Raw genomic sequence first — 14525 nt, 5'->3', positions numbered from 1 at the left:
TCCACAAGAGTCTTCTCCTGGGAACATAGCATAATCATCAAGTTTGCTCTGTCTTTCCCTGGTCGCTCAGCTCTCTGGAGCAGGTTTTATCATGTCCCAGACACAGGCATCAGGAGTGGACCCCACCAAGATGGGCATCGGACGGGCAATTGCGGTCCTGACATCAGGAGGTGATGCTCAAGGTAGGTAAAGACATGAGAATGGACTATTGTAGCAGTAAACACAGGGGGTTTAGTTGTTCGTTTGTGCTAAGTTCCAGTGAAAGTGCAGCTGTCATTAAGGACAACTAAACGAAGAGCTGAAGTAAGACAGGTCCTTTGCTTTCTATGGAAATAATGTGAACAGTTAACCTCAAAAGGTTTCAAGAACTCACTATGTTTTGAAAAGTAATATGGATTTTTATGCAGGTTTGAAAGGGCATTCATGAAAAACTACTAATCCACTAGATTCTTCCATTGAGTGTATTAGATAGCTTATTAGGAGTTTGCTTCCAAAACAATGCCATAGCATCACCTCATGCCTTTCTATTTTTTTCATACTTGGTTCAGTCTATTGATGCAGTCTTGAACAAATTACTTCTGTCCTATAATCATAAGCAGTCTTATGTTCAGCCACTGCTGGTTGCAATTACTTGCAATGCTCTATAACCTTTAAATTTAGCCTTTAGCCTTCTCTTGTCCTGTGCCTCAGACTCCCTGTGACATGGTGCTTAATTTAGCTTCCATGACCTTTTTCTGGAATGACACAAAGTTGTAATGGGAACACTGGATCAGCAGCTGTTCACTTCTGAAATTGGAGAAGCTGCACCACCTTACACAACAGGGCCCAAGCTTCCTGGCCTTTGCTGACTTTGAAGGAGATATCGAAGAAGGATTAAGTGATCCCATAACTCGTGCTTCTGCCATCTCCTTAAGTGTGTCATGTTCATGTCTCCAACAATTTTCAGAATGCTTTAGATAATTACATTACTTGTAATTCATACAGGTGGAATATGCTGCACTATGTGTGTGTGTGTGTGTATATATATATATATATATATATATATATATATATATAAAATTTTTTACATATTTGGACTAGCAAACGTTTGATCATCTTTGAAACAGTGTCTATTGATAAAGTTGATATACTTGAATAAAACCACAAGGAAAATGAACTTTTTCAATCATTTATTCAACAGAAATATCAATAGATGTGAAATTCTTCTGCAGGAAAATTAAGTACACCCTTGGCCTCAGAAGCTAGTATTGCCCCCTTTAGCAGAAATAACTTCTTGTAGGCGTTTCGCATAATTGTCCTCCAGTCTCTGACATCGGCTTGCTGGAATTTCTGACCGCTCTTCCATGCAATATTCTTTCAGTTGCAAGATCTTTGAGGGTTTTCTTGCATGTACTTCCCGTTTCAAATCCCCCCACAACATTTCAGTGGGATTCAAATCCAGGCTTTGACTGGGTCATTCCATAACCCTCCATTTCTTCTTTTTGAGCCATTCCTTGGTGGATGTGCTAGTGTGCTTAGGATCATTATCCTGTTGAAAGGTCCACTTTCAGTTCAACTTCAGCTTCTGGACAGGTGGCCCCACATTGTCTTCAAGCACTCTTTGATATTATGCAGAATTTATAGTTGAATCAATGAATGCAAGTTGTCCAGTCCCTGAGGCACCGAAGCAACCCCAAACCATAACATTTACACCACTATGCTTCACAGTTGGTATGAGGTGCTTCTCCTGAAAAGCTGTCTTTGGTCAGTACCAAACATGGCAGCTGTTACTCTGGCCAATCAACTCTATATTTGATTAGTCTGTCCAGAGCACGTTATTCCAAACGGCCTGGTCGTTGCCTTTATGCTCATTGGCAAACTGTATTCTTGCAAAGGCTTTTACCTGGCCTCCCATGCAGGTCAAATTTGTATAATCTCTTTCTGATTGTAGAAGCATTCACTTTGACAGCAACACTTGCAAGATTTACTAGCAGATCCTGTGATGAAATTTTGGGGTCGTTTGAAATCCTCATCACTTGTAGATGATTTTCTGTACAGTGGAATGATGTGTTTCAAATAATCTGGAGATCTTTTTAAATCCCTTGCCAGACTCATAGGCATCTACAACCTTTTTTCTGAAGGACTTACAGAACTCTTTAGATCTTGACATGATGACACCACACACCTCAATAACAAAGGGAACACCAGACACTAGATATGAGAGGTTTAAATGAGACCGGTTCCACCTGCACTCCCTAAGCAGGTTTGAATCACTGACACCCAATACTGAACACCTGATTCTAATTTTATGGATTTGAAGGTGTGATAAATGTAGGGGTGTACTTTCTTTCTCCATGTGACCACTCTCTCTCTCTCTCTCTCTCTATATATATATATATAAGACAAGATATATATATATATATATATATATATATATATATATATATATATATATATATACATAAAATCTTCAATTTGTCCAGTTTCAGTGAGTCTGTGCCCATTATCCATTGTAGCCTCAGATTTCCTTGTTTTTGGCTGACAGGAGTGGAACCTAGTGTGGTCTTTTGCTGTTGTAGCCCATAGGTCTCAATATCCAACATGTTGTGCATTCTGAGATGCTTTTCTGCTCACCACGGTTGTAAAGAGTGGTTATTTGAGATATTACAGACTTCCTGTCAACTCCAACCATTCTCCTATGACCTCTCATCAACAAGGCAGAAGTGATACTCATAGAAGTTTTTTTTTGTTCTATGTTTCGCACCATTCTGTCTAAACGCTAGAGACTGTTTTGAGTGAAAATCCCAAGAGATTAGCAGTTTCTGAAATACTCAAACCACAATCCGACAGCAACAACCAAGACAACAAGCATTTTCTTTGCTCTGATGATCTTGACCTACATCTGCATCATTTTATGCTTTGCACTGCTGCCACATGATTGCCTGATTGGAAAACAAAATGAATGAACAGGTGTACAGGGGCTTCTATTAAACTGAACTGTATATTGTAAATATACTTAAATATATTATATCTAATACTGATAATACTGCATGACTCCAGTTTCATTTTCATTGTCAAATAAACGCTGTACCATGATGTAGATGACATGCACTGATGTAGGTCTATTATATAAATGAATTAAAATCATGTGCAATCATATAGCTAACCTACAGTATACTACCTGTTTCATAAAACATATTATACTTAGACAAGACATTTACCCATAAACATAATACAGTTGAGTCCAAAGTTAAACCTTTAAAACTGAATAGAGAACATATCTGCTGAGTCAGTCTTTGCCAGTTATGATTGCTATATGCTATAGACATCCTTTATTAAATCATATCTGTACACAGTTTTTCTGTTGATTTTGTTTTTACTTATTTACAATATACATTCAGTTCTGTATTTTGTGGATCAATCGTAATATAGTTTTATTTCACCCAGAAACCATTGGGGATGCAATCTTTTGCACTCAGCTGTCTATAAAACGTCTCAATCTGTGATCTGTACATTCTCCCGTATATAAAAAACAGCAATAATCTATCTATTGTAAATCATACTTACAATACTCTGTGTTTTGATTTTAGAATTTGCAGTCACATGTATTTTTTTGGTGTGTTTTATCATTTCTACTGCAACAACTGAACAGTTGTGCTTGTGCCAGACACAGAAAAAAAACCCACATTGCTAACATGCAAGATTAAAATTGCACAAGATTGTATTCAAAAATATATAAGGTAAATTTGCTGTAATTACAGTGATGTGTTATCGTATATTTATTACACGTAATGGATATGGTCATGGTTTTATTTACGTTGTGAAGGGTTTTTCTTTTTGTTTTTTTTAAATTTCTAGTAGTTGAAGGTAATGGGATCTGCAATCATCACTATGAAGATGAATGTCCTCTGTAAAGCTCACACTTCTGTCTGTTTTCAGGAATGAATGCTGCAGTGAGGGCCACAGTCAGAGTTGGCCTGTACACAGGAGCTAAAGTCTTCTTTGTTCATGAGGTCAGAAATACAATACATGCAGCACTGTAAACATGATATAACATGGACAGCAATTGGTAATGATCTGTATGTTAAGTGTTTATGAGATAAAGTGATGGATTACTTAAATGATCGAGGCAACCTCAGCATTTCAAATGCTTTTAATGTTGAAATGTATGATTATTTGATCGCAGTTTTTGTAATTGTAATTGTGCTGCAGGGCTACCAGGGGCTGGTTGATGGGGGTGATAATATTCGCCCAGCTACATGGGAGAGCGTGTCCATGATGCTCCAGTTGGTCAGTCACTATATTTATATAAGAAGTTTTCTTTTTTATTTTGTAAAAATTAAACCATCTACGTACATGGATACTTTTTAGGGGGGCACAGTCATCGGTAGTGCTCGCTGTAAAGATTTCCAGACAAAGGAGGGCCGCATAAAGGCTGCGTACAACCTGGTCAAAAGAGGTATCACTAACCTGTGTGTTATTGGTGGAGATGGGAGTTTGACTGGAGCCAATCAGTTCCGTACAGAGTGGAGCGAATTGTTAGGGCACTTGGTCAGTAAAGGTGAGTCTCCAAAGCCATTCTGCAACGAGCTCAGGTGTAGGTTTGCAGTGTCTTGCATAAATATTCACCCCTCTTGAACTTTTCCACATATTGGAATGTTACATCCTGGAATGTTAGTTACAACTGACAGGGACTTAATTGGGAATGTATTGTATGTCATGAATCTGTACAACCTAGCCCATGATATTGAAGTCATTGCATAAATATTCATCCCCGTTGGTGTGAAACCCACCTGTGTGCAATTAAAGCGGCACATGATTTCCCCAGAGGTTGTTAGAGAACTGTAGAGTGCCTATTTCTTTTATTTTACCTGTTAATAATGGATTTAATGGTGTGCGACAGGATGTCCAAAGTCTGGAACATTTTGATGAAGTTTGACCCAGTCTGTCCCAGACTTTTTTTTTTCCCTTTTTTCCCCCCAAATTGGTCATTTGTCAATTCCCAACAAATGTATTCTCTGGGTTCTTCACAGAATAGGTGTATGTACAGTATATTGAGATCTGGTGACACTTTAATTGCACACAGACGGACTCCATTTAAATAATTATGGGACTTTTGATGATAACTGGTTGCACCAGAACTAACTTAATATTAGGGGTTTCTCATTTCAACAGGGTCCAAAAATTCTTTAATAATAATAAGAGAGAGAGAGAGAGGGGGAGAGAGGGTGGGAGAGAAAGAGAGAGAGAGTAAATAAATTGGCAAACTATTTGGATTTTTTCATGATGGTATTCATATGTATACGATTATTATTATTATTCAAGACTATGAGTGGGGGCACAGTGGCTTAGAGGTTAACACAGTTGCCTTGCACCACCAGGGTTTGGGGTTCAAATCCTGCATCTGCCCTGTGCTTTCAGAGCTGGCATGTTTTCCCCATGCTTCTGGGGTTTCCTCTGGGTATTTCACTTTTCTCCCCCAGTTCAAAGACATGCGTTGTAGGCTGATTGGTTTTTCCAAATTGTACGTAGTGCATGAATGGGTGTGTGATTGTGTCTTGCGATGGGTTGGCACCCCGTCCAGGGTGTCCCCTGCCTTGTTCCCCGAGTTCCCTAGGATAGGCTCCAGGATAAGCAGTATAGGAAATGGATGGATGGGAAGGATGACTATTCATGACATGTAATCCCAGTTAAGTCCATTTCAGTTCCAGGTTGTAACACAAATGAGGTAAATACTTATGCAAGCTCCTATATTCTATAGCAAGTAATATGGTGGAAAGCATGTGAAGGCTACAGAAAACTCACTTCAGATTCTCCTTCAGGCAAAATCACTAAAGAAGACGCTCAGTCAGCGTCTCATCTTAACATCGTGGGAATGGTTGGATCCATCGATAATGACTTCTGCGGGACAGACATGACCATCGGCACAGACTCCGCTCTTCATCGCATCATGGAGGTGGTGGACAGCATCACCACTACAGCTCAGAGGTAGGCTATGTGTGGTTATACGATAAAACTATGACCACTGCCACCATCCATGGGTTTTATTTGACCTCGATCTATTCATTTTGCATCTGATAGATTTTTTTTTTTGTAATTGTAATTGTTTCTTTGGTTTTGGTCTCGTTCATAGTCACCAGCGTGCCTTCATTCTGGAGGTCATGGGAAGGCATTGTGGGTAAGTGCACAGAAAGAAATGAATCAGTAATATTCACTGTGATATAACAAGAAGACAATTCCTCTAAATACTTTGTGTTGTATATGTGTGTTTGTCTCAGTTACCTAGCCCTGGTTACTGCATTGGCATGTGGTGCTGACTGGGTGTTTATTCCAGAGATGCCCCCAGATGATGGCTGGGAAGAGCACTTGTGCAGGAGGCTGATAGATGTACATATCCAGCACGCACACACACTTTTTGATTTTATAATAAACAAACATAGCTAGCCATAGCTAACCTAGGATCATAATTATTGCCATATTTAGTACACTTTTGGATTATGTAGATTATGTAGATCCAAAAAACACGTAAATGTTTAAGCAATGGAACACGGTGGCTTAGTAGTTAGAAAACCTGTCAGATTTTGCTGCATCTGAATTCTGCCAAACAGCCAAAAACAATGAAAAAAATTGGGATTTTGCAAAAATTAAGTTTTACAATTGAGTAGAAAATGTCACAATTATGTAACTGATTATAATATTATGCACGTTTAACAGCATATGTTTTAAACAAAACCTTCCCATACCGACCTAAAGGACCTATCTGTATTTACTGCTATTTATTGCATGTTGCATGATTCCTCTTAGACCAGAAACAGAGGATCTCGTCTGAATGTGATCATTGTGGCTGAGGGAGCTGTGGATCGGACTGGCAAGCCCATAACTTGTGATCAGATCAAAGAGGTATGTAGCTAGATTTCATCAGATTTATACCTAATTTGAGCCCACACAAGAAATAACCATAACCACTAAATCTGTGAATATATACGTTAAATATACACTACAATAGGATCTTCACTCCTTGTACTCCTCATTAGAGAGTCTGTATTAGATCTGACTGTGTGTGATACATTGGAATTCCCTCTTTCATATTGTCTTGTCTCTGTGTGTAGTTAGTTTCTAAGAAGCTGGGCTATGACACCCGTGCTACTATCCTAGGCCATGTACAGCGAGGAGGCACTCCTTCAGCCTTCGACAGGATCCTGGTGGGTTTTCTTTATATTTTTCAGGTCTCACTCATGTTATATATTGTCAAGCAGTGTGTTTTTTTTTCAATTAAGGGTCTCTTTTGTTCCATATTTGTACATCTGTGCCTCTCTCACTCTCTCTCTCTCTCTCTCTCTCTCTCTCTGTGTCCGAATGTAACAGGGCAGCAGGATGGGTGTGGAGGCTGTGATGGCCCTGCTGGAGGCCACTCCGGACACACCAGCCTGTGTGGTCTCACTCTCGGGGAATCAAGCAATCAGACTGCCCTTGATGGAGTGTGTACAAGTGGTACGTGCCTCCAGTGATTGAGCTGTAAATAAATGGCAGGATGCAAAAGTCTTACCCTGACGGACGGCAAAAATCTGGCAATGCAGGAAAATCCACATGAACGTAGTAATGTTATAGACTAATTAATATGGCAGCGTGATTATCGTATTAACTTTATTATTAATTCTCTTTTTCCCCCCTAAAGAACATATCATTACAGATCTTGTAGTTCCTGCTTTGCCTTGATTAAACTTGTTGGTTTCCGATGACAAAATTCCGATACAATTATGTAACATTCATTTACTGCATGAATGAATATGAACACAGCATAAACTTCAGCAATGATAAACCATAAGTAATGTCAACAAAGAAAGTTAACACGTGTTAGCTGACATTTACTTTAATGAAACTAAACTAAACCTGCCTACACTGACAATGTTCATTCAATCCATGACTAAAACTGCACATCAATGAGCAAATATTTATTTACAGCATTTTACTAAATGTTGATTTTACCTGTTAACAACCACAAATGTGATTAAAGTGTTGGTTACTCTCCCCAACAGACCAAGGATGTTACCACTGCTATGAAAGAGAACAGATATGAAGATGCTTTGAAACTCAGAGGAAGGTGTGTGTTTGACTTTAGTTCCTTGACTCCAGGCATCTCATTAATGGATTGGTCCTGTTTGTCGCTGTGTGATGGTTTCACATTTTATTAAGCATATTGTTTATATTGTATATCTTTTTTTGGTGTTTATCCATCGACACAATAACATTTCTGTGTTTAGGAGCTTTGAGAATAACTGGAACACATACAAACTGCTGGCCCATGTGCATATCCCCGAAGTCAAAGTAAGAAGATTTATAGAAGAATTATAACAATTATATAGTTTATTTTGACGCCATACCAGTTCAGTCACCTCCCAAACTGTGTTATGAAAACCACTGATGGAATGCACATACTATAGCTGTCTTTCTTTTCATCGCCAATTCATATCTCCTTGTCTTTTTAGAGTAACATCAATGTGGCCATTCTGAACGTGGGTGCACCCTGTGCAGGCATGAATGCGGCTGTGAGAGCTGCAGTCAGGATTGGTATCCTGCAAGGCCACAGCATGCTGGCAGTGCACGATGGGTTCGAGGGTTTGGCTCAAGGAAAGGTGAGGAACTGCTCTAAATCTGTGCTTCATCATCATATGTCACAAGCTATCCTGTAGCGAATGCTACGATTTTGTTAGATAAGAAAACTCATGCACTATCAAGGGTGCTGTTTATGACATACGCCTCAATACCAACGGACTCGATCTATTCCTTAGATCGAGCCAATCACTTGGAACAGTGTTGGTGGCTGGACTGGAAAAGGAGGCTCTGTTTTGGGAACTAAAAGGTACTTATGATTAATCACACACTCCTCTTTGCAACTTGCCAACTATCATCACCTTCTATTATCACCATCAGTTTGAGGAGTTCTCTCATGTCTTTCCTTACTTTGGCAGAGTTCTTCCAGCAAAGCACATGGAAGACATAAGCCTGAACATTGCCAAGTACAATATTCACGCTCTGGTCATTATAGGCGGTTTTGAGGTGCGTAACATGAAGACTCGCCATCCACCAGCCAAGCACAATATTATCAAGATATAATTCTCTTCTTATCCAGGCAACATATCTATCAGTAATTCATTTATGAGTTTTCTTCCCACACAGGCATTCTCAGGTGGTCTGGAGATGGTCCAAGCCAGAGAGAGGTATGAGGAGTTGTGTATCCCTGTGGTAGTTATTCCAGCTACCGTCTCAAACAATGTTCCTGGATCAGACTTCAGCATCGGAACGGATACTGCCCTGAACACCATCACCACGGTATGAGCTGTAGCTAACACACCAATACACACTAGTTAATGCTTATGTTTGTCTCACTATGTCACTATGTAAATAAATTTAGAACTAAAAACATTACCCTTGAATGCTAGTAAAGTAAGGATCTGAGAATGATCCTAGGAAGTTGTTCTTATATAGTTTTGCAAATTTTTCAAAACTGAAGTACTGCAGTATTCACTGCTTTATTACACAAAAAAAGCAATCCTATCTATAAAAGAATTATTCCTGAGCGGCACAGCAGGAGCATGTTCACCCGAGTACAAATAGTACACATACTTTGACAGATCTATTCCTGATGACCTTCCAGAAAAAAAGCACAGAAATATTTCTTCACTGCTTCAGTTGCTGCACTTAGATATATAAGTGAATTTCAAGGATTAGTGTTTTTTTTTTCAGTACAGAGAAATGTATATTAATGTACACTCACCGGTCACTTTAACAGGAACACCTGCACACCTGCAGCACAGCAGCACAATGCAGAAAATCATGCAGATACAGGTCAAGAGCTTCGGTTCACATCAAATTTCAGAATGGGGGACTTGGTGCCAGGTGGACTGGTTTGAGTATTTCAAAAACTGCTGCTCTCCTGGGATTTTCAGACACAAAAGTCTGTAGATTTTACACAGAAACGTGCGAAACTCAAAACACATCCTGTGGGCCGAGGGTCTGCAGGCTGAAACACCTTGCTGCTGAGAAAAATCCAGACTGATTTGAGCTGACAGGAAGTCTACAGTAACTCAAATAAGCACTCTTTACATCCATGGTGAGCAGAAAAGCATTTCAGAATGAACAACACATCAAATCTTGAGATACAAACCTGTATCTGGATGATTTTATGCATTGTGCCGCTGCCACAGGATTGGCTGATTGGATAACTGCATTAATGAGCGCGTGTACAGATGTTCCTATTAAAGTGGACGGTGGGTATATATGTGGTATGCTTATGGCATTTTTTTTTCTGTCAGTGGTTGTTTTTAGCACTTTTATTTCACCATGTTTATTAACCTGAGTGCAATTTCTGTGTTATCATTTTGTAAAATAATTGTTGATTGTTAGATAAAGTGCATTTTACATCAAACTGTCCATTTCCCCCCAAACAGAACATGATGACTAATCTTTTATGTGTGTGTTTGTTTGTGTAGACCTGTGACAGGATCAAGCAGTCAGCCGCTGGCACTAAACGCCGTGTGTTCATCATTGAGACTATGGGAGGTTACTGTGGTTACCTGGCCACCATGTCAGGCCTTGCTGCAGGTGCTGATGCTGCCTACATCTACGAAGAGAAATTCAGCATTCGTGATTTGGAGGTAAATATACGAAACACAGAACTTAAAGTGATGTCGAGTGGGTTAAAGGCTCTTTTATTGACTGTTTAGTTTCATTTGTGCTTTCAGACCAATGTAGAGCATCTTCTAGAGAAAATGAAGACGACAGTTAAGAGAGGTCTGATTCTCAGGTTGGTATCAATCAAGAAGAGAAATGATTTTGTTATGATGAAATGTTTGAGTGAATATGTGCATCAATTTGATATTTTATTGATTTTAATTGCAGCCGGCACTATTGTCAGATCTGATGTCCTATAGAAAATTACTCAACAGTTTCTGACCAATCAGATTTGAGAATTCAACAGCACTGTGGTATAATATAATTATAATAAGGTACTTTCGGGATAACACATTCTTTTTGAATGTTTTTTTTGTTTTGTGTGTTTTTTTTTTTAGAAATGAGAACTGTAACGCCAACTACACTACTGACTTTATCTTCAACCTGTACTCAGAGGAGGGAAAGGGGATCTTTGACTGCCGTAAGAATGTCCTTGGACACATGCAGCAGGTGAGTGATCAACAACCTTTCATGACCAGCGTTCTATCAGATGCTTTTTTCTGTGTTTACTTGAAATTAATTTGTCTCCAGGGTGGTACTCCAACTCCATTTGACAGAAACTTTGCCACTAAGATGGGCGCTAAGGCTGTTCTCTGGCTAACTGAGAAGTTGAAGGAATGTTACAGACACGGTGAGAGTCAAATCCAAAATCTAATAGTCTAGTGTTTTTGATATCATTTTTATTTTTCATATTATTTTAGATTTTTCAAATATTAAGTTTAGCTTTAGACCCTATGTTTATCTCTAAATCAGTATCGTTATATACAAGATCTACATTTTTACTTTACATTATTGCATTATTTATTTTAGTGCTGGATCTCAACTTGACCATGAATTGAAGTGAAAATGAGTTCAAACAAACGGCATTCTATCTGGTGCAATTTCAAGGTCCAGACAAGTCTCTGAACATAGTCTCGAGTTTTCAAAATGTTTGTTTATCTGAACCATTTTAGCATGTAATCTGTTCTACACACATGCAGCACACAAACACATGCTTAATTGGTGCCTTATTTGGTGCCTTTTTTTTATAGCTATCCTGTCTTACATCCATGGTACTGTACGCTTGTTGTCGGTCACTGCTTCTACTTTCATGAGGTTCCACCTTCACATGGTGTAGAATCAGTTTAGAAATTTAAAACGTAGACTTTTAAACATTTAGTCTTTGCTGCCCGTTATGTTCCCACCCTCGCTTACTATATATGAAGGTTCAATGTAAGATAGAAATCAACTGCACCTGGGGAAAACTGTGAAATACAATACACATGTGTTATTGCTTTTCATTTGTGATATGAGAACAACATGCCACGCTGAAAAGCAAAACCTTCGTTGCATAGCTCTTATGTTACTTGAACTCTTCAGTGAAAAACCATCAGCATTAAAAAAAAGAGAAAAGAATTTAACGTTGACTTTGTATAAGAAGTGAACATGATTCCCAGTGCATTGTGTTGACTTTCATCAGTGCATTGCAGTTGTGCTACGCTGAAACGCAATCACTGCCCAATCACAGCCCTAAGCCACACTCAGGCATGTTTATAATCAGAGAAGGGACATGAAAGTGTCATAATGGTGTTACTGATCAAATTAAGGAACGCCCCTTATAGTTTCTTATCGGCTGTTAAACCTTTAATGATCAAGCTTTTCAGAATCACTACTAATAAATAATTACCACATGATAAAAGTGTTAAAATGACTAAAAATACAGCTCACTGCAGGACCTTGGCGTTAGATTGGGTGTGATTGCTGGCAGTGAATGGTCCCAGTCAGATGTAGAATGATGAATAAGCTTTATACCTGTGTGCAGATGTGCACAGACTCCTAGTATGTGCATAGGAAAGTGTTCTATGTCCTTCCCTGGTTTTGACCACGACATTACTCCATCTGTGCAGGGCGCATTTTTGCCAACACCCCAGACTCTGCGTGTGTGTTAGGCATGAGAAAGAGAGGACTGATGCTCCAGGCCTTGGGTGAGCTCAAGGAGCAGACTGATTTTGAGTAAGAGTCCAGATTTCTATGGTGAACTAAAGCATGCCTTCAATAGTAAACCATAAACTGCCAGATGTTTTACTGGTGGTAGCACTGTCTACCCACTTGCCCTACATGCAGATGTTTATACAGTATTTCATCTTTCTCTCTCGCTTTCTCTCTCTGTCTTGCTTCCTCTCCTGTTTAGGCACCGTATTCCAAAGGATCAGTGGTGGATGAAGTTGAGGCCCATTATGAAGATCTTGGCCAAGTACAAGATAAATTTGGACACCTCAGAGCATGCTCACATGGAGCATGTTATCAGCAAGCGCGCTCCAGTCTCACTGTCTGGTAAAATGGGATAAGGACTGAGAAGAGAGAAGTGCAAAATACATTACATGGTTGCATAGTGATTTATGATGCTGTTTTATAAGAGAGTGCTAAGCCACAATTGACAGATTAGTAACCTATTTATTAAATGTTTATTACTACTATGTAATAAATGCAATATTAATCAGTGCGCTACTGAGTATACTATTTACTGATAGTTTAGTTTGTCAATACTTACCCATTTATATGCTCATTAACTTTTTAACTCATTAAGTTCAATGACATTATAAGATCCAGTTGGTGGTGGTTAGTGAGTATGTAAACTAGTAAGTGTTAATTAATAGTAACTAGTAGGTATTAATTATTAATTAATTAGTAACCCATTACTAAACACTCGATACCGCATTTGATACTAATTAATACATAATGAACGATTGACTAAAATATAATTACATTTTGGAGAAACAATGATTTAACAACAGCATACACTATTAATATGTAATCCTTAATGTAAATGGTTATGATTATGAATAATGTATTAATTGATATAAGGACTGATATAGAAATGAAACTCATTTACTGTCTCATCTGTCAGTAATCTTTATAGTTGTGTTGGTCTTTTCCTCTTGTTTGTCTTCCCCCTCCTTTGTTTTACTCTGCTGATATATTCACAAGACCTGTCTTGGTAGCAATTTGTGAAATATCAATTAAAGTATACATCCAAAAACACAATCTTGTCTTTATCTTTTATAACGTTTATCATTCTCTGTGAGTAGCTTTAGGCAATAAATACCGATGAAGATGAAGAGTTTGCCAGATATTATATTATATTTTGTTGCGCAGTTGGAGTTTGGTGATTACGGTTCTATGCTGCTTTCTGCTTTTGTGACTGTGTTTTCAAAACTCGGCACTGACATACTGCAACCGTAGCAACCTTGAAAAAAATATGCAATCGTATTCACTGACAAAGAGCAAGACACTTATCATAGTAGCACTTTCTATCTTTTCAAATGTTGCACAAGGTTTAGAGACCTACCTGACCGCATAATTTAGATTCTGCTGCTAATTTGTTGGATACTGCTGTACTTTCATTATTCCTGTGAAAAAGTATCAGTTTTCTGCTGTACTGATGTCACAGGGGAATGTTGCTAGTACAGTTACATGAGGAGAGAGCTGGACAGACTAAAGCACTGCTGCATTGCTCTCTTTGGGTAGAGATGATGCCCAGGGAAATATTTCGTTCCACAAGATTATTATTAATGAACCATAGGACACATACAGCACAGCTCATTAGATGTCTTTTATAGAGCACAAAAATGTTATTCAACTGAGAATAATATGCAATAGTGATGTTCATAAAAGGTCAACTGAGTCATTATCAAATAGATATTTGAAAATTCAATTACTGAGATCTATGAGGTTATTAGCTGTTTCTGTGAAGGTTTTAGCCATTTGCAGGCTGTAACTGTGGCTCTCAGGTGTAATGCCTGGATTAATCAGGCAACTGAAAATGAATGATTTAG

The 14525-nt window shown here is 38.6% G+C and overlaps 1 protein-coding gene across 1 annotated transcript; it reads left to right on the top strand.

The window, feature by feature from the left end:
• Positions 1-13751, top strand: pfkma (phosphofructokinase, muscle a). Its single transcript, XM_053643364.1, has 22 exons — positions 1-182; positions 3919-3992; positions 4192-4269; positions 4351-4540; positions 5802-5967; positions 6113-6157; positions 6258-6366; positions 6784-6879; positions 7089-7181; positions 7345-7470; positions 8016-8080; positions 8241-8304; positions 8466-8612; positions 8769-8839; positions 8949-9036; positions 9157-9309; positions 10470-10634; positions 10722-10783; positions 11049-11160; positions 11242-11341; positions 12597-12702; positions 12881-13751. The coding sequence occupies exons 1-22, from the start codon at positions 92-94 to the stop codon at positions 13035-13037; spliced, it is 2358 nt and encodes a 785-aa protein (XP_053499339.1). The 5' UTR covers positions 1-91; the 3' UTR covers positions 13038-13751.
• Positions 13752-14525: the final 774 nt, after the last annotated feature.

The sequence above is a fragment of the Ictalurus furcatus genome, chromosome 15 (assembly GCF_023375685.1).
Source record: "Ictalurus furcatus strain D&B chromosome 15, Billie_1.0, whole genome shotgun sequence".
Taxonomy (NCBI): Eukaryota; Metazoa; Chordata; class Actinopteri; order Siluriformes; family Ictaluridae; genus Ictalurus; species Ictalurus furcatus.
The sequence above is the reverse complement of the archived record's forward strand: the minus strand, read 5'-3'. Positions and strand labels throughout refer to the sequence as shown.

What these genes read in the sequence shown, in the direction of transcription:
- pfkma (XM_053643364.1), top strand. Translation starts at nt 92, where the DNA reads ATGTCCCAGACACAGGCATCAGGAGTGGACCCCACCAAGATGGGCATC. An exon ending in ATCACCACTACAGCTCAGAG is followed by an intron (nt 5,968 to 6,112) that starts GTAGGCTATGTG and finishes TCTCGTTCATAG; the next exon opens with TCACCAGCGTGCCTTCATTC. An exon ending in GAAGGAATGTTACAGACACG is followed by an intron (nt 11,342 to 12,596) that starts GTGAGAGTCAAA and finishes CCATCTGTGCAG; the next exon opens with GGCGCATTTTTGCCAACACC.